At 55.0% G+C, this 18,252-nt stretch overlaps 2 protein-coding genes across 9 annotated transcripts; both read right to left on the bottom strand.

The window, feature by feature from the left end:
* Nucleotides 1-234: 234 nt before the first annotated feature.
* Nucleotides 235-11,554, bottom strand: FXYD7 (FXYD domain containing ion transport regulator 7). Of its 3 annotated transcripts, XM_054673294.2 has the most exons (7): nucleotides 11,465-11,554; nucleotides 11,136-11,223; nucleotides 5,781-5,810; nucleotides 3,176-3,250; nucleotides 3,022-3,064; nucleotides 2,831-2,871; nucleotides 235-643 (listed from the first exon to the last, which is right to left on the bottom strand). In XM_054673294.2, the coding sequence occupies exons 2-7, from the start codon at nucleotides 11,164-11,166 to the stop codon at nucleotides 621-623; spliced, it is 243 nt and encodes an 80-aa protein (XP_054529269.1). In that variant the 5' UTR covers nucleotides 11,167-11,223; nucleotides 11,465-11,554; the 3' UTR covers nucleotides 235-620. The 3 variants fall into 3 exon arrangements, with proteins under 3 accessions (XP_054529269.1, XP_016791159.1, XP_054529270.1); XM_016935670.4 differs by lacking the exon at nucleotides 11,465-11,554 and having other exon boundaries at nucleotides 11,136-11,259; XM_054673295.2 differs by lacking the exon at nucleotides 11,465-11,554 and having other exon boundaries at nucleotides 3,031-3,064; nucleotides 11,136-11,259.
* Nucleotides 11,448-17,222, bottom strand: FXYD1 (FXYD domain containing ion transport regulator 1). 6 transcript variants are annotated; one of them, XM_054673292.1, is made up of 8 exons: nucleotides 17,198-17,222; nucleotides 14,361-14,425; nucleotides 13,872-13,904; nucleotides 13,295-13,369; nucleotides 12,928-12,964; nucleotides 11,979-12,028; nucleotides 11,729-11,780; nucleotides 11,448-11,583 (listed from the first exon to the last, which is right to left on the bottom strand). In XM_054673292.1, the coding sequence occupies exons 2-7, from the start codon at nucleotides 14,419-14,421 to the stop codon at nucleotides 11,758-11,760; spliced, it is 279 nt and encodes a 92-aa protein (XP_054529267.1). In that variant the 5' UTR covers nucleotides 14,422-14,425; nucleotides 17,198-17,222; the 3' UTR covers nucleotides 11,448-11,583; nucleotides 11,729-11,757. The 6 variants fall into 6 exon arrangements, with proteins under 6 accessions (XP_054529267.1, XP_009433575.1, XP_009433577.1 ...); XM_009435300.4 differs by lacking the exon at nucleotides 17,198-17,222 and adding an exon at nucleotides 15,597-15,724; XM_009435302.4 differs by lacking the exon at nucleotides 17,198-17,222 and adding an exon at nucleotides 15,259-15,384.
* Between the last annotated feature and the right edge of the window lie 1,030 nt (nucleotides 17,223-18,252).

Genomic DNA, 18,252 nt, shown 5'->3' with positions numbered 1-18,252 from the left:
CTGAGACAGCAGGGGGAGAAACGGGAGGGGTCTATTCTGGGGTCGCTGGAGGAAGGGAAAGGACAAATCCGGAGGTGTTGAGGAAGGAGAAGGGATTGAAGGGGGGCAACTCGGGGCACTGGGGGAGGAGAAGGAAGAGGGGGCAACTCCGGGCACGCAGGGGAGAGCTACCCCAGGTTCAGTTCTGCACCCCTACCCACACCGTGCCCCACAGATGAGAACACACAGACAGAACAGGGGAAAAAACCAAATGCACATTTATTAAGCTCAAGACATGGACACTGAGGGGCCAGGGGGACGGATCTTCGCAGATGAGACAAGGAGGTGCAGGGGGGCCATACACGGGGATGCTGGGGGTGCTGGGCCGGGATGAACTCCCGGATCCCAGGAGCTGGAGGCCTAAGGCCCTGGGTCTGGGGTGCAGACGGGCTCTTTGGGGGATCGTCATTGCCAAGGCCTGGGGAGGGACAGCAGGGTGCAGCGGCTCCAGCCTTGGGGTGGGTGGGGCGGCTCATTCCGGGGAGCGCTCCCGGCGCGCGGCTGGGTCCCCACCGCCTCCACCCGGTCCTCAGGCTCCCGCGCTCAGGCAGGGTCGGCAGCGGAGTTTCTTCGGGAAGGTGTTACACGCCGCCGCCACCAGGGGCTGGGGAGAGAGGGGGTGCGTGAGCCACTAGAGAGGTGGAAACTGCCTCCCTCCCCACAGCTCGTTGGCTCTCCGTTCCCCGGCACCATGGAAGCCAGACCCCAGGGACTGTCACCCCAGAGCTAACACTGAGGATCTGTCTTGCCTCCCACACTCTAATGTCTTGTTCCCTTGGGGACACCTCCTGGCTGCTGTCATGGAGAGAAACACCTGCTACGGGGCTGGCGACCCCAGACCCAACCTGGGCTTTTGGGGCTATCCGCCTGCCAGAAAGGGAGTCCCCATCTCCCTTCCCATTTGCAATCTCCTTCTACACCCTCACTCCTTTCCTACACTCCCTGTCCTGAACATTTGGATACAACGGGAATTCCTCCATTCCCCACCCGCTGCAGACCATCATTCACCTAGGATAGACCAGAAACCTGTGCAAAGTCTTCAGCTGTGCCCCAGGTGACAAGGCCAACCCCCATGCTGCCCCACACATCCATAAGTGCCTTGTTCATGTTTTAAAACTCATTAAATAAACATGAAACAGGCCAAGCGCTGTGGCTCATGCCTGTAATCCAAGCACTTTGGGAGGCCGAGGAGGGCGGATCGTTTGAGGTCAGGAGTTTGAGACCAGCCTGGCCAAAATGGCAAACCACCATCTCTGCTAAAAATATAAAAATTAGCCGGGTGTGGTGGTGTGTGCCTGTAGTCCCAGCTATTTGGGAGGCTGAGGCAGGAGAATCGCTTGAACCCAGGACGCAGAGGTTGCAGTGTTGTAATAAGCTGAGATCGTGCCACTGCACTCCAGCCTGGGCAACAGAGGACAGGGCAAGACTCTGTCTCAAAAAAAAAAAAAAAAAAGGAACGTGAAACAAATTCCACACCAAATACTCCTCAATCATTGAATAACCCGTGTCCCCCTCCTGCATTTTTTTTTTTTTTAGTTATAAGAACTTTATAAGAGACACAGAAATTCCCATTTCTGTTTTTTTACAAGTCTCCAGAAAGGCTGCATTTCCACTAAAAACAGGTCAAGATATTTTTACATAATTAAAATTAACAGCCTCAAAGAAATCAGTCTTTCGTTGACATGCTTGCCCTGCATCCCTCTCGCTCTCCCTTTACACTTTCCATGCTTACACCCATTCTCCCTCCTCCACCCTCCACGCCCTCCTCCTCCCATCCTCCTCCCCTTCCTTCCTGGGCTCCTCCTTCCCACATTCTCCCCAACACCTCCGTCCTCTCCACTCTATCCCCTCCTGTGCTTCCCAGCTTTCTTCTCCATCCTCACATTCCCTGCATCCCATATGTTCTTTTCCAATGTGAATTCTAAAATCTGCATTCTATTCATCTCTCTTTTTGTTATTTTGATGCAACTATTCAGAAACCTTCCCTCCCTCCCTCTGTCCCGCTTCCTCGGCTATTTCATCCTGGATCTGCCTGGCTGAACGATCAAGTCTGGAAAGCCTCTCCCCGTCTTCCTCAGTGCTCCCTCTCTCTCCCTCCTGATTGACAGAGCTCCTCCCACATGGGGCCCTTCTCTTCACAGGCCTGTGTCTTCCTCTCCTGGCAAATCAGCTTGTCCTGGCTTTTATAGGCTTGAGCATTTGTTTCTGGGAATCTCTGTGGACTCTGGGACATGTCACATCCCACAGCCTCCCCACGGTTTAGCATCATCTTTCTTTTCCCTCCCTCCCTCCCTCCCTTCCTTCCTCTTTTTTTTTTTTTTTTTTTTTTTGACAGTCTCACTCTATCACCCAGGCTGGAGTGGAGTGGCACAACCTCAGCTCATTGCAACCTCCACCTCCCAGGTTCAGGTGATTCTCTTGCCTCAGCCTCCTGAGTAGCTGGGATTACGGGTGCGCACCACCATGCCCGGCTAATTTTTGCATTTTTAGCAGAGACGGTGTTTCACCATGTTGGCCAGGCTGATCTCGATCTCCTGACCTCAGGTGATCCGCCTGCCTCAGCCTCCCAAAGTGTTGGAATTACAGGCATGAGCCACCGTGCCCGGCCAGGTTTAGCATCTTTCATCTGTGGAATTTCCTCAGCTTCTTAGGGAATTGTCCCGTGATATCTGCAGGCACCACCCCCCCTCCGCCCCCTGCGTCCAGTCCATCCCCGCGACTTCCCTTCTGAGGGTTCCCTTCCCTGCCCCACCTAAAACTCTCCCAGAACCACACAGTTTCTCACCCTTACCTGAAGAGGGAAGCTCAGACTTACAGGATTTGCAGGTTGGGCTGTGGAGGCAGAGATGAGAGAGAAAAGTAGAAAGAGGTTCAATAACCATAGGCTTTGGGGAAAATGCATGGCAGGCCCAGTGGATCCTGCCCATCTGCTAGGGAAGCACCCCGAGGCCCCCTCCCGCTCTTTGCCCACTGCTGCCAGACCTCTCAGACCTGGAGTCCGCCTTCCTGCACTTCACCTTCTTGCCTGTTGGGAGAGAGAGACAGAACAAGAAGACAGGACATAGGGGGTAGGATATGGATGAAAGCCAGCAGAGGAAGCGGAGGCTGAGGCAGCCCAGGAATGGGTCGCACTTACTGATGACGATGAGGATACCCAGCAGGAACAAGATGGTTGCCAGAGTCATGCCCACAGTCTGCACCGTGTTGTAGTCTGGGGAAGATAATGGGGGACATCGAGGCAGGGACAGCACCTTGGCTGCACCTGGAGCCCAGTCCTGGCTCTGGGTGGCCCAGCCAGGAACCCAGAATCGCCCAGGGAGGCTGTGGACTGTGCTGGACACTCCTTCAGGGGGTTGATGTGAGGGTGTAGGGTGTGGGCTTGGGCACCGTTAGCTCCCCTTGCCCTCTGTACCCTCTACTTTCCTCCCTTGCCCTCTCCCCCTGCGCTTTCCACCCTGGATATATATATAATACTCTCCCTCTACCACCTCCTCCCTGGCCCTGGTTCTGTCCACCATTGTCGCCCATCTGGCCTCTGCAGCAGCCTTCTCTAGGGTCTTGCTGGCCTGCCTGCACTCCCACCTCTGATAGCCACAAGGACCCATCAACATTTGAGTCAGATCTGGTTTCTCCTCTGCTCAGAGCCCTCCTCCCGCCCATTGCCCTCAAGGTAGAAACCACAGTCCTCACTAGGGCCCTCAAAGTTCCATATGATCCAGTTCCTTTCCTTCTTGGACCTCACCCCACCTCACTCTCCCCATCAATCCTACTCCAGCCACAGTGGCCTCCCCACTGTACCTGGGGCATATCCAGCATGATCCTATCCCAAGGCCTTTGCACTGGCTGTTCCTGCAGCCTGAAAGCTCTTCCCCCAAATATCCACGTGGCTCCTTCCCTCACCAGTGTCTGGGCTTTATTTGATTGTGAGCAAAACCTCTGGCTGTCCTATTCAGAATTTCCATCCTCTCCTCCACACTTTCCAATCTCATTCCCTTCTTTATTTTACTTCATAGGAATTATTCTTGCCTAATATTCTTGCCTAATAATATTCTTGTCTTTTTTTTTAAGAGACGTAGTGTCACTCTGTCACCCAGGCTGGGGTGCAGTGGTGCAATCATGGCTCACTGCAGCCTCTACCTCTTGGGCTCCAAGAGATTGTCCCTGCTCAGCCTCCCAAGTAGCTGAGACTACAGGCACACACCACCATGCCCAGCTAATTTTTAAATTTTTTATGTAGAGCTGGGCACAGTGGCTCATGCCTGTAATGAGCCTGTAATCTCAGCACTTTGGGAGGCCAAGGCAGGCAGATCACTTGAGGTCAGGAGTCCAAGACCAGCCTGGCCAACATGGTGAAGTCCTGTCTCTTCTAAAAATATGAAAATTAGCCAGGTGCAGTGGTGTGGGCCTGTAGTCCCAGCTACTCGGGAGGCTGAGGCAGGAGAATCACTTGAACCTGGGAGGCGGGGGTTGCAGTGAGCCGAGACTGTGCTACTGCACTCCAGCCTGAGCCACAGAGTCAGACTTTGTCTAAAAAAAGAAAAAAAAGTCACAATCATAGTTCATTGCAGCTTCAAACTCTTGGACTTGAGTGATCCTCCTGCCTCGGCCTCCCAAAGCACTAGCATTACAGTTATGAGGCACCATACCTGGCCAATAATATTCTTGTCTAATATATAATTTTCATATTTTGTTTTCTTGAGTATCTGTCCCTTTCCCATTGAGTGGAAGGTCCAGGGGGAGGGCAGGAATTCTTGCATTCTTGAATTCTTGTCTGTGTGGTTCATTGCAGTGTCTCCAGCTGCTTGGAGCATTGCCAGAAATAGAGCCTGTGCCCGCTAAGTATTTGTTGAGATATGAATTTATGGAGCACTCACTCTGTACCAGTAGTGGTCCAGGCCTCTACCATCAAGGAGTTGACTTTCGTATTGTGAGAAAACATTAAAGCAACAACCCCCCTGAAAAACAAGTCATGCGACACCAGCTGAGTATGGTGTGGCTCTTCCTTGCCGGGGAGTCAGGAGGGCCTATCCCAGTAGAGTAGTCTATGTTTGATCTGAGGCCTGGATAAGGGGGAGCCTTAGCCGGTCGTGTACAAAGGAGAAGCATTACTGCAGAATCATAGCACACGCAAAGGTCCTGAGATGGGAGAGAAATTGACACCTAGGGAAAAAGTATGAATGAGCAAAGGGGTGGGGTGGGGGCAAGAGGAGGGTGTTCAGAGGGGAAACTGGAGCCCGATCTACCAGGCCTGGGGTAACTTATTTGAGCTTCAGTGCCATGGAGGAGATTTAATGCCACCAGTCAGGTATCTTTCCCACAGTCCTCATAGGTGGGAACTATTACTATCCCTTGTTTACAGAAGGGCCCAGAGAGGCAAAGTTGCTTGCCCAAGGCCATACAGCTAGTGAGTGGATAAGGCAGGATTCAAATCCAGGCAGCCTGGGCTCAGAGTCATTGCTTCTAAGGTTTTCCTTCATCTGCTTCTCTGACGACACCAAGGCACCAGCCCAGATCCCGGTGAGACCTGAAGGGGGCTCAGAGAGAGTGTGAGGCATCCCCACTCCCCCATCTGGTTCTGCCCTCCATGAACCCAGCTGATGTGAACCACACCCATATATATGGTCCCATGGCCAGTGGCCCAGCACGTATCGTGTGGCCACAGCTGAAGCCATGTCCGGAGTGGTCTGTGAGCACCTGCAGCTACTCCCCAGTCCAGCCCTATCCCCAAATCCAACACTCACCATAGTAAAATGGGTCAGGTTCCTCAGGAGCTGAGGGAAACAAGCAGAGAAAAAGAGAAAGAAAAAAAAAACTTAACAGTGTATTTCTTAATACTTTTTAGGATCCAGATGGAGCCACTGGCCTAATCATTTCTTTGTGGAAGTCAGATAGAGACCCCTTGGTTTGGATGATGTGGCCTCATGGCAGGCCGCAAGGCTGGAAGAGCATAGCTCAAGCTGGATTCCAGCCCCTACTCACTCCATCAGTCAGCAGCATCCTCTATGCAGTGTACAATCTACTCAAACTACATGGCAGTCCTGGTTCTGGACCCCTATGGAGGTCTGATGCAAGCTATGGACTCATTCCCTGAAAAACACAGACACACTCCCACTTGCACATGATGTCATGAGGTTAAAACAGACCCCATTTCCACTGGTGAACCAATGAATGTCTCAGCTTCCCCTGAACACTCCCTAAAACTTCTCAGTCACCTGAGAGCTCCGACAGGCACCTGCTGCTACTGCTGACATCCACTCACTCCTGATACTCCATCCAGTACAGGGAAGCTGTGCTGATTCATACCCCACATTACTTATTTCTTTTTCTTTCCTCCCTCCTTCCCTCCCTCCCCTCTTTCTTTGCCTTTCTTTCTTTCTTTCTTTCTTTCTTTCTTTCTTTCTTTCTTTCTTTCTTTCTTTCTTTCCTTCTTTCTTCTTTCTTTCCTTCTTTCTTTTTTTGAGACAGGGCCTTGCCCTGTCACCCAGGCTGGAGTGCAGTGGCGCGATCTCAGCTCACTACAACCTCCATCTCCCAGGTTCAAGCAATTCTCCTGCCTCAGCCTCCCAAGGACCGGGACTATAGGTGTGCACTACCACTGCTGGCTAATTTTTGTATTTTTAGTACAGACGGGATTTCACCATGTTGGCTGGGCTGGTCTCAAACTCCTGACCTCCGATGATCTGCCCGCCTCAGCCTCCCATAGTGCTGGGATTACAGATGTGAGCCACCATGCCTGGCCCATTATTACTTATTTCTAAGACACCATCAAGTTTAAGATTCAAAATTGAGTTTGTAATAGTTTTCCCTGTGTGTGTGTGTATGTGTAAATATGTTTGGAACTCTACCACGTGAAATGTCCCCATCCATTAGAAGACACATAATGATTTCAGAAATGTTCACATGTGGATAAAATGTGTGTGTGTCTCTGGATTCACTTTTCTCCACTTCCCACCTTCCTGGCCCTAATCATGTTCCCCTGCAGGAGAGCTCAGAACATCCTTCCCATTCAACAAGTTCATCCTGATGGTTCTCGAATGCCTCTGACAGTTCTTATTATATTTGGCCTTCCCTAGAGCAGAATTTGGCAGCAGACTGTCTGCCACATGGGGAGAGGGTGAGGGGTGCCAGGGTGATGCCTGATGTCATTGGTGTTCTCCTTCCCCCTTCGAGGCTCAGAGATGGATGGCTCCCTGGAGGTTGGGTAGGGCCATGTGACTAATTCCGGCCAAGGAACCGTGAGTAGAAGTGCATTGTCACTTCCAGGCTGGGGCATTTAAACATTCAGGAACATTCAGGCCTCCAGGCCAAAGCTCTGTTTCACTTCTAGCCTGGTGGCCTGAATGTTCACAGTGGTGAGTGCTCTAGTTTTCTTTGGTGACTTGTCAACCTGTGATGGACGTATACGTGAACCTGGTTGTCACAAGCCCCTGAGACTTTTGGTACTATTTGTTACCACAGCATACTCTAGCTGAAACTGATTGATAGAGGTGGCCCCAAAGCAACACCTGTTTGTTACCACAGCATGCTGTAGCCGAAACTGACTGATAGAGGTGGCCCCAAAGCAAGACCATGATTCACACAATGTGTAAGTTTACCCTTCCCAGGTCTCTGTCCAGTCTTCAAAGAGGATGTCTTAGGTTGGTGCTGAGGTATCTTTAACACCTTCCAACCCTTGTTAATCTCCCCCTTTACCTAAGAGAAAACAGGCCTTGGGCTCCAAGTCTTCAGCAGGCAATAAAATCTAGGCAGAATTTTGTGGCATTATTTGGTTTTCTCCTTTATTTATTGATGTAACCAGCAGTGGGTAGCCCTGACTCCATTCCAGCCTCCCTGCTAAGCATCTGACGGATATCAGCGCATTTACTCTTAATCTTCATAGCAACTCTTTCATATGGGTGGGATCTTCATCCCCATTTCCTGGAAGGGGGACACCAGACCCAGAAAAGCGAAATCACCTGCTTCAGATTGCTCTTATGCTGCCTTCAACTTAAGGCAAAAAGAAGACGAATTTTCCAGCTGGGCACAGTGATTCATGCCTGTAATCCCAGCACTTTGGGAATACAAGGTGGGCGGATCACGAGGTCAGGAGTTTGAGACCAGCCTGGCCAATATGGTGAAACCCCATCTGTACTAACAATACAAAAATTAGCTGGGTGTGGTGGTGTGCCCCTGCTAGTCCCAGCTACTTGGGAGGCCGAGGCAGAAGAATTGCTTGAACCCGGGAGGCAGAGGTTGCAGTAAGCCAAGATCGTGCCACTGCACTCCAGCCTGGACGACAGAGCGAGACTCTGTCTCAAAAAAAAAAAAAAAAAAAAAAAAGAAGATTAATTTTCCAGTTGTGATGGTGCTATAAAATAAAGCTTGTTGTTTTCAAAAGCTAATCCTGGGTTGGGCATGGTGGCCCACGCCTGTCATCCTAAGCACTTTGGGAAGCCAAGGTGGGTGAATTGCTTGAGCCCAGAAGTTTGAGACCAGGCTGGGAAACATAGCAAAAGCAGTCTCTATGAAAAATACAAAAATTAGCTGGGTGTAGCAGAAGTGCCTTGTAGTCCCAGCTACTCAGGAGGCTGAGGCGGGAGGATAGATTGAGCCCAGGATGTTGAGGCTGCAGTGAGCTGTGATCGTGCCATTGCACTCCAGCCTAGGCGACAGAGTGAGACCTTGTCTCAAAAAATAAAAATAAAAAAGCTAATCCTTTGAAGGAAAAAAATTAAATAAATAGCAGTGTGAGGAATATTTGAATAAAGCAAAAATTGTGACGGTAGTACTCAAAAGCGCCAAGATGGTGAGACGCTGCTTCAGGGTCCCTTGTGCTCTGTGTAAGTTTCCCCACCAGAGAGTAAATTTGTTTGACTCATCACTGCTGTTCATCCTGACATTTATGAAAGGCTCTTCAAGTTTTCTGGGATGAATGAATGAAGGAATGATTATGAGGCAGTCCTAGGCTGCAGGAGGCTGTAAAAGGTGGATTGTCTCACTTGTCTGTTTTCCACACACCCGTCCTTCCCCAAAGTTATCGGGAGCCCACTGGGTGAGCCCCTGTCCCAGAATCTGGTGTTCCATGTGGAAGATCCTCCTCCATGCGGAAGATCCTCCTCTGGTCCCTGCTGCCCCAGCAACCTGGGCCCTCAGGCGTGGCTGGGCTAAGGGTGGGGCCAGGAGTCAGGCAAAGGAATGTGCACTACTCCTGGCCAGCTGCCAAAGAGATAGCAGGAAGGAGGTGGTTGCTATGGCAACTGGGGCATCTTGGGAGGTGAAGAGAGGTGATAGGTCCCGCCACCCCAGGCTGGGTGGGGTCCCCTGTGAGGTCCTGTGTGAGATGCAGGTTTCAATCTTGACCCTCTCCCCTCCTTTTGTACCTCCTGCCATTGCCCCTGCAGGACTGGCTTCTGGCCAAGCTAAGGGTCCATTTCAGGGATAGGGACCCGGACCCAGCTGTGCTCATGCATCCCTCTTCTGTTCACTCCTAATTCTCCCTCCTGTTCTCTGGCAGGGTGGAGGGAGACTCTCCCCTCTTCCCCCCTCGCTCCCCAACAATTCATTAATTAGTTTCCTTAAGCAGCTTGCAATGCACAACATGCTTTTCCTCCCCCGGGGTTTCCCGAGACCTGCGGTCCCCTGTCATGCTGTGACTGGGAAAGGGGGAGGCAGGGGAGGTTGGGTTGAGGAGTCTGTCCTCCCACCTCTGCCCGTCTGCTGCCATCGATCCTGCTAACCACCACCTCTGCAAAAAGAAGCCCTGGGCTCCCGCCAGGCCTGCTGCCTCAGCCCTGCCCCCCTCCCTAGGGTAGCTTCCAGCCTCTGCAGCCCCCCCCACCCCCCGCCCTGCTTCGGATTCTGCAGATATGGCTCAGTGCAGCAGCCCCCGCCTGCTGGGAAGCGCGGAAGGGAGGGAGCCATCCAAGTGGAATTCGGGTTCCCTTCACTGCCAGGGGCTTCTCGGCACCCCTGGTCCCCTGCCCTCAGTGCTGGAGACCCTTGCTGGGCACTGGCTCCCTCTTGAAGCAGTCTGTGCCTTGCTCATCTGCAGAAGCAGGATTAGCAGTGGGGGCTATTAGGGGGCGACGGTAGAAGTGGGTGTTTAAGTGGGTGCATAACTGGGTTAATTGGTGTGGAATGGAAATCAGTGTGTGGCTGGATGGGGGCAGTAGGGGCAGCTAGGTGTATACCCAACAGCACCTCTGGGATTGGAAAACACCCCTGCTGTGGGCTGGAAGGAGGGTCCCATCGCCCCATTCCCACACATAGGGTCTCACTGCAGTGGTTTGGGCCCCACCCCACATGGCTCCCTTCTTCTCTTTCTACTCCCCTCTCTCCCCATGGGTCCGTCTCTCTCCCTCCGTCTCTCTGCTTCTCTCTCCATAGCGGTCTCAATCCCACTATCTTCCAGGCTCTCATATTTTCTCTCTCTCTCTGCATCTCTGTCTACTGCTCTCAGCCTCTCCCCTCCACTGGGAATCTCTTTGAGTCCATCTATTTGTCTTCCTGGGTCTTTGTATCTGTGACTCTGGATCTCCTGCCTCTCTTGGTCTCTGTCTCTTCCAGGTTCTCCCTGTCTGTCTCTTGCTATATCCCTTCTCTCTGTCTCTTCCTTCAGCTCTCACTCCTTTCCTCTGAACCTGGCTGTCAAGGGTTTCAGGAAACAGACACCCTAGGAGACAGCACTGGAAAGAAGAGGGACATGAACCTCCTCCCCTTCCCTTGCCCACCCCAGGGACCCTGAAATCTTCCAGAACGTCTCTGGTCGCAGACCCACCCGCTCCCACCCTGCAAGCTCATCTCTTCCCCGTCTGCTACCACCACGGTGCGGGACCAGCCACCCGGTTGCCATAGCGACCTGTCCGAGCATCCCTTCTCCCGGGACTGCCACTCTCCAACCGCAGGTCTGGCACAGGACGCCCGCCGGGGAGGGGGTGTCCCAGAGACCCGGAGGGGCGATCGGGGGGGCGCATTACAGGGGCCTCCGCCCACAGGAGGAGCGGACCTCCCTCCCCCAACTCCCTTGCCTTACCATGGCTTGAATCTCCGGACACCCTCTCTCCTAGGCTCTCAGATCCCGGAGCCCCCCTGCAACCCCCTCCCCAAACGACGCTCACCCTTTGTGGGGGTCTGGGTCGGGGTCGCCATGCTGGGCCGGAGCAGGGGGCTGCTGGATGCTTTGGCGGCGAAGGCGCGCTGCAGCAGCTGGAAGCAGGACGGACCGATGTGGGGGGGAGCTGGGGGGAGCCCTGGCGTGGGGGGGCCTGCAGCCAATGGGGGCCCGGGGAGCCCGCCCCCGTGCAGGCCACCCCCGCCCCCGCCCCCGCCCACCACCGTCGTCCCCGCCCCTTCCTCTAGGGTGGGGCGCCCCCTGCTGGGGCCCAGTGGCGCTGGGCTTTCGCGCTGAGGGACCGAGACCGACAAAGTGCTGTCGAGAGGAACGCACGTTTTATTGGAAGTCTGGGCGGCAGGGGGAGTCTGCAGGGGCAGGGCTGGGGAAGGGGCGGCGGAGGGGGCGGTGGGCGCGCAGGTGGAGCGTGGGAGATGTCAGGTGCCAGGGGAGTCCTGTGAGGGTGAAAAGGGTGAGAGGCGAGGGGGGACGTCCAGCCCCACCCCTCTCCGCCCTTCAACCCTGGCACTTGGCCCCCTCCCTCTCCCGCCTTTCCTTCCTCCCTCCTTCCCTCCCACCGCCGTGTCAGAGCTGCAGCACCTGGCCGGATTCCATCGCTCCAGGTGTTTCTACCGCCTGCGGGTGGACAGACCTGGGGGGAACACGGAGATCGGGGGTCATTCTGGAGAGGCATCCCCAGTTCCTGGGCAGGTGGGGCCCGCGGCGGGGCAACTCCCCGCCCTCCGCTTTCAGATCCAGCCCTTCCCTCTACGCAGCCAGGGAGGGCCAGGAAAAGGGGTCCTTGGAACCAGCCCTCTCCCCAAAATACCCGCAGTCTCCCCAGACTCACGGCGGATGGAGCTGCGGAAAGTTCCCTCCTCTTCGTCGGGTTCCCCAGTCCTGGGAAGACAGAGGCAGAGGGATTTCGGGATGGAAAGGGGGAGAGGCTGCCCTTCTAGGAACCCCCCAGTACAAGCCTCCTTTCCCAGATTGGTGTAACTAGGCCCAGATATGGACGAAGAGCAGGCTCGGGGTCCGCTAGAAATGAGGAGCACCCAGGAGCAGCTTCTGTGCTGGCAGGGGGCTTCTGAGCTGGTTAACAGTGAGTACCTCCGCGGATTTGGGGGCAGGGATGTGAAGTTGGTAGGGGAGGGATAGTCATGGGGACTTGGCAGACTGCCATGAGATGGCCTGGGTTGGAAACCCAGAACCCCCCATCTTCTACTTGAGTGATCTTGAACAAAGTGACTTTACCTCCCTGTGCCTTAGTTTCCTCATCTGTCAAATGGGGTTAATAACAGCACCTCCCTCCCAGAGGAAGTGAAACCGTATCTGACACGTGGTACACACCCAGTAAATATTAGCTACTACTTATGATGATATCTATAATTGTTCTAACATATTCATACATTGTCCATGCTTTAACATTTTATTCGAAGAGGAATCAAAGAGCTAGGAACAAGACTCTAAGCTAAACTGGGCCGCGTGTGAGATGATCTCATTTCACCGCCGTTTCTTCTTTCCTGCACTTTGTGTTATCACGCTTTGTGATTTTTCTATCTGTGGGGCTGTTGGAACCCACGGCCACCGCCTCCACTAGGCTGGGAGCTCGGCCAGGAAGGGCGGGAGGTTTTTTCCTCGCTTGGTCCCAGGGCCAGGCTTGGGCCATGGCACATAGTAGGTGCTTAATACATAGTCGCTGATGGGGATCGGGCTGCGGGTCAGGGGTACTCCCCGCCTCACCCGCGGCGCCCTCCAGAGCAGGAGCGGGCGAAGGAGGGCGGGGAGGGGCGTCTTACCTCTGCTGCTGGTTGAACTTGCACCGGCATCTTCTGCCTGTGGGCATGGAGAGGTAGGAGAAGCTGAGGCTCCCTCCCGGCGGGCGCCAAGCGGCGCTGTAGCTCCAGCTCGCCCTCGCGAGGGGCGGGGCTTGGGGGACGGGGCGGGGCTAGAGGCGAGACCGGGGGCCGGGGAACCAAGGCAGGGTAGGCGGGGCAAGGCCTGGGAGGGGTTGGGGCGGGGCGGGGCCAGGGAGGGGCGGGACCAGGGAGAAGCGGGGCCAGGGAGAGGCGGGGCCAGGGAGAGGTGGGGCCAGGGAGAGGCGGGGCCAGGGAGAGGTGGGGCCAGGGAGAGGCGGGGTAGAGGGCGGGGGCTAGGGGCACTCACTCAGCACGATGAGGATGCCCAGGATGAAGAGGATCCCGGCGATGACGAGGCCTCCGATCTGCAGGGACTGGTAGTCTGTGAGCAGCAGAGCAGGGAAGGTGAGGGCAGGGAGGAGAGGAGGGAGAATAGGAGAGGGGTAAATTGGGAAGGAGGGAACAGGGAGAAAGGACCAGCAGGCAGAAGGGGGGAAATAAGATAATTAAGGGGGAGCAGATATGGGAGGAGGAAAGTGGGGTACCAGGGAGAGGAAAGGGGTGTATAGGAAAGGGAGGGAGGGGACAGGGAGGAGGAGGACAGGGGGGAGAGAAGATGGGAAGAAGCAGAGGATGGGCCACGAGATGCTGAGACAGACGCAGGCAAGAGAAAGAGAACCAGAGAGGTATCACATAGACGGTGACACAGATAGACACAGACAGGAAAAGATGCAGACAGGTGGAATCAGTGAGGAAGGACAAAATAGAGGGAAGGAGAATGACAGAGATATCAATACTGGGACTCGGGGGGAGGGCGAGGGGGAATCAAAGGACCAGCAAAGCCAGGCTCTCCCCCAGGACTCAAAATTAGACCCCCCGCTCACCGTAAGTGAACGGGTCGTGTTCCTTTGGACTTTCTGGAAAGAGAGAGAAATCAGGGGTTGAATGCTTCCTGGGGTCCTGGCAGGGAGGGGCATGAGGAGACCACTGGAGGCTCTGCCTTGCTGGGCTTAGAGTCTGAGGGTGTCTGGGCAGGCTGCCCACACTCTCTGGGTCCCAGCTGCCCCCTCTGCACTGTCCCAGATGGGGCAGGTGGCACCTAACTGCCCCAGCTCCCTGACTCACGGCAGGCTGTCTGTGACCCAGTTATCCCATCGGGGATTCAGCCCCATCCCACCCCATCTTTGCCTGATCTGGGGCTTCCTCTCCCCTCCCCCAAATACCAGCCTGTGACTGGACCCCACGTGGAGACCCCCAAACTTCTTGGTACCCCAGCCGACTTAGTCTAGGTTGGGGTCTCCAACTTGGTTCTTCGGTCCCCACCGCCACCCCTGGGGCTGAGGTGGGTAGCGGGCAGCCTCCCCTGCACTCACCTGCCTTGGCCATGGTGAGGAGACCCACACAGAAAACCAAGATGTGGCCAAGAGACGCCATTGTCCTGGGGGAGACACCACGGATTAGGCAGTGTGTGCCCTTGCTCTCCCACATAGGGCTTGAACCCAAGGGATTAAGTCAGAGACAGTCTGGGGACTGAATCACAGAAGTGTTCGTCCTCTATCTTGGTGGCTCCAAGCTAGAGAAACGGGTATCCCCAGCTTCGTGGGGACACAGTGTCACCAAAACAACCTCCACGATGGGATCACACAACACCACAACGTAGCAGGGACGGGGGTGAGACACACAGTCCCCGGGGGGCCTCCCTTGGGCCTCCACCTCCCGCAGCAGGCCCCCGATTCCCAGACCTACCCTGGCAGGGCAGAGGAGGCGCTGCCTCACACAAACACGGAGCAGGAGACAGCAGGGCACGCCCAAGTCCCACCTGCCTACATGCCCGGCCTCACTGTGCCCCGCGAAATCCCAGCTCCCTGCCCTCTCCGCCCGCCCGCTCGCGGCCTGACCCCGGGTATAAATATCTCCCACTTCACCCTGGAGGAATTCTGCTCGCTCAGGCCACCATGGCAACAGCCTGCCTTCCCCCACTCAGGGGGTCACGCACAGCCCTGCCGGGGTGAGGCCCAGCTGCCACATCGCCACAGGCTGCCCCTGTGGGAAAGGCCACCCCGACTCCTCCCTGGGCAGCAACGAGAAAAGGAAAAGACAGCCCCTCTGCCCGCCTCTGGGTGACATCTTTCACAATCGGATGTCAGGCAAGTGACATGAGGCCCAGCCCAGTGGGCCTTAGAGATAGAAAACACATGCTGGGGCAGGGATACACACACACACACACACACACACACACACAGTGGGGCCGGAATGGACATGAACAACAACCTCTCCCCAAACTTCTGGTTGGAGCAGGACGTGGGGTGTAAACACCGTCAGGCATCCAGTACTCCTCCTCTGGGCCTCCGGTGCCCCCACGCAGTGACGCAACCAGCCCTACACACGTGTGTGTCCCAACTCCACACCCTGCCAGGGTGCACACGCACCAGCAGGGCAGGGAGGAGTCACCCACATCCCACCCTGCAGAACCCACTGCCTCAACCACACTCCCTCCCTCTTGGGTTGGCCTGCCTGGGAAGCCTCGGGCTGGCCACTCCTGCTCCCAAAATAGGCGGCCCAGCCAGACCAGGGGTGAGGCCTGGAGGGAAGGAGTGGGGGACGCTCACCCCAATCGGGCTGTCCCCTGCTGAAAGAAGGCCCCCAAACGTCCTGCTGTGCCCCGGGGGCTGAGCACTTTGGACCCCCTGGCCCAGAGCTGGACGCGCCGCCCCCAGCAGCCTCCCCTCCCAGCCCCACCCCACCCATGCCCTCCCCAACCAGCAGCTGTAACTGGAGCTGGGGCTGGAGGGGGGCCAGGGGGCGGCCCCCAGCCCAGACTGCCCTGGCCCGCTAGGTTAACTCTCTCAGTTCAGAGAGAGCAGCAGCAGGCAGCCAGCAGGCAGGCTGGAGAGGCTAGGAGGATTGTGGAGGACAGGGTTGTGAACACACACACACACAAACACACACGCCTCCAAGAGCTTTTGGGCTGAGGCGGCTGCCCCCTGGGAACTGGGTCCAGCCAGGGCCTAAGGTCACCCAGCCTGACTGCCCAGGAGCCCACTGACCCCCGATCCCAGTGCTCTGTGAGGTCCTTAACAGGGCTGTTTTAGAGGACGGGAGGGAGGTGTGTGTGTGTGTGTGTGCGCGCGCGCATGTGCACTATCTGCTGTGGTGAGATCCCCAGAAATGCACCACACCCACACACCCACACACAATCCCAAAGACCCAGATATACAGGTACAAAACCAGACAAAACCATGTATGTATGTACATCCATAGAAGCAGACACACACAGAATGACACACTGATAGAGAAACCCAAAGACCCGGACACACAGCCAACACCTTTTATGCCAGTCACAAAATACAAAAACAAGCACATTTATGTCTACACAGACCCACACACGCTCATGTAGATGGATGGCCACACAGAGATACAGTCAAAGACATAGCCACATCACCATCTACACTCACAAACTGGCCACAAAAATGCATGTTTCTGTGAAGACCCACCCACAAATGGCCATACAGAAACACACAAGTATGTGCACACCGCACATAAATGCATTCTAAGATGCATGGCCAAACATGGCCAGGTACGGTGGCTCACACCTGTACTCCCAGCACTTTGGGAGGCCAAGGCGGGAGGATCACTTGAGGCCAGGAGTTCAACACCAGCCTGGCCAACCCGATGAGACCTCGTCTCTACTAAAAAAATATACGAAAATTAGCTGGGTGTGGTGGCGTGCGCCTGTAATCACAGCTACTCCAGAGGCTGAGGCAGGAGAGTCACTTGAGCCTGGGAGGCAGAGGTTGTGGTGAGCTGAGATCATGCCACTGCACTCTAGCCTGGGCAACAGAGCGAGACTCTGTCTCAAAGACAAAAACAAAACAAAAAAACCCCAAAGGTACAGACATGCAGCCAGCACTCCTACATGGTCCCAAAGATAGGAAGGCCAACAAGCTTGTGTACACACAGACAGATTTCCATGGGCACAGATACACAAGCAGAAACACCATCAAGGACAACCCGCCGCTCTCACACATACCCACAAAAGCAGAAACACACACACTGGTTCACACCCTATGCTTGAGCAAACAGGCACATGGTTGGCCACGGTGACAGACGCGCAGGCTAACACACTTGCATGTTCACACATTCCAAAACCACAGATATGTATTTAACCCCACGCTTTCCTTCCCCTGAGCTCTTGTCGGGGACAACACACCTGGCGTCCCCATAGGCAGGCCAGGTTTACAGGTCCTGGTGACAGGGAAACCTGGAATGGCCCAGGCACTGCACTCCTGGTTGTGTGAACTTGAGCAGCTCTGTGCCTCATTTTCACATGCTCCAAAATGGAAAAATCACTAAGATCACGTGTATAATCCTGGACAGGGCTCAGAGGTCTCTGAACTTGACATTGTCTTATGATTAACTTCATTTTTTGTTTGTTTGTTTGTTTGAAACCGGGTCTTGCTCTGTCACCCAGGCTGAAGTGCAATGGCACAATCATAGCTCACTGTAGCCTCAACCTCATGGGCTCAAGTGATTCTCCCACCTCAGCTTCCTGAGTAGCTGGGACTATGGGCGTGCGACACCACGCCTGGCTAATTTTTTAATTTTTTGTACAGTCGGGGTTTCTCTATGTTGCCCAGGCTGGTCTTGAACTCCTGGCCCCAAGCGATCCTCCCACTTCAGCCTGCCAAAATGTGGGATTACAGACATGAGCCACCGTGCCTGGCCTATTATTATTGTCCTTGTCATCCTCCTCCTTGTGAACTGGACTGCTGGGCTGGGCACCCTATGAGAGTGGGTTCAGATCCCTCTGTGCCCCTGGCACTCAGCTCTCCAACTTCACTTTCAGGGACCCTGTTTATCATACCCAATAGGCAGTGAAGGAAACTGAGAGCTGAGGGGCATGGCTCAAACCACAAGCTGCTGGGGTCTGCTCCTCTAGGACCTGGATCCGGAGCCCACCCCCAAGCCTGCCGACCACTGTGGGATGCCCACCTTGTGCTGAACCCCAAAAGGATGAGTTGCCTCCATCACCTGAGTCCTCTCCACAACTGGGAAGCGGGTGCCACGATTGTCCCCGTTTGACAGATGGGAAAACTGAGGCCACACAGGACTGGGCCTGGAACCCAGATCTGCGTGACCTCCAAGCTGTTAAGCCCCCTTATCCTCCAACGAGGCTTCTGGGCGTGGCCGTCAGTGTCAAGAGAGGCTGCATGCATTCCTCAATCACAGGATGAGTCTCGTCGTCAGGCGATGAGGTGGTACAGC

The sequence above is a fragment of the Pan troglodytes genome, chromosome 20, assembly GCF_028858775.2.
Source record: "Pan troglodytes isolate AG18354 chromosome 20, NHGRI_mPanTro3-v2.0_pri, whole genome shotgun sequence".
NCBI lineage: Eukaryota > Metazoa > Chordata > Mammalia > Primates > Hominidae > Pan > Pan troglodytes.
This window is presented reverse-complemented; position numbering and strand designations above follow the sequence as displayed.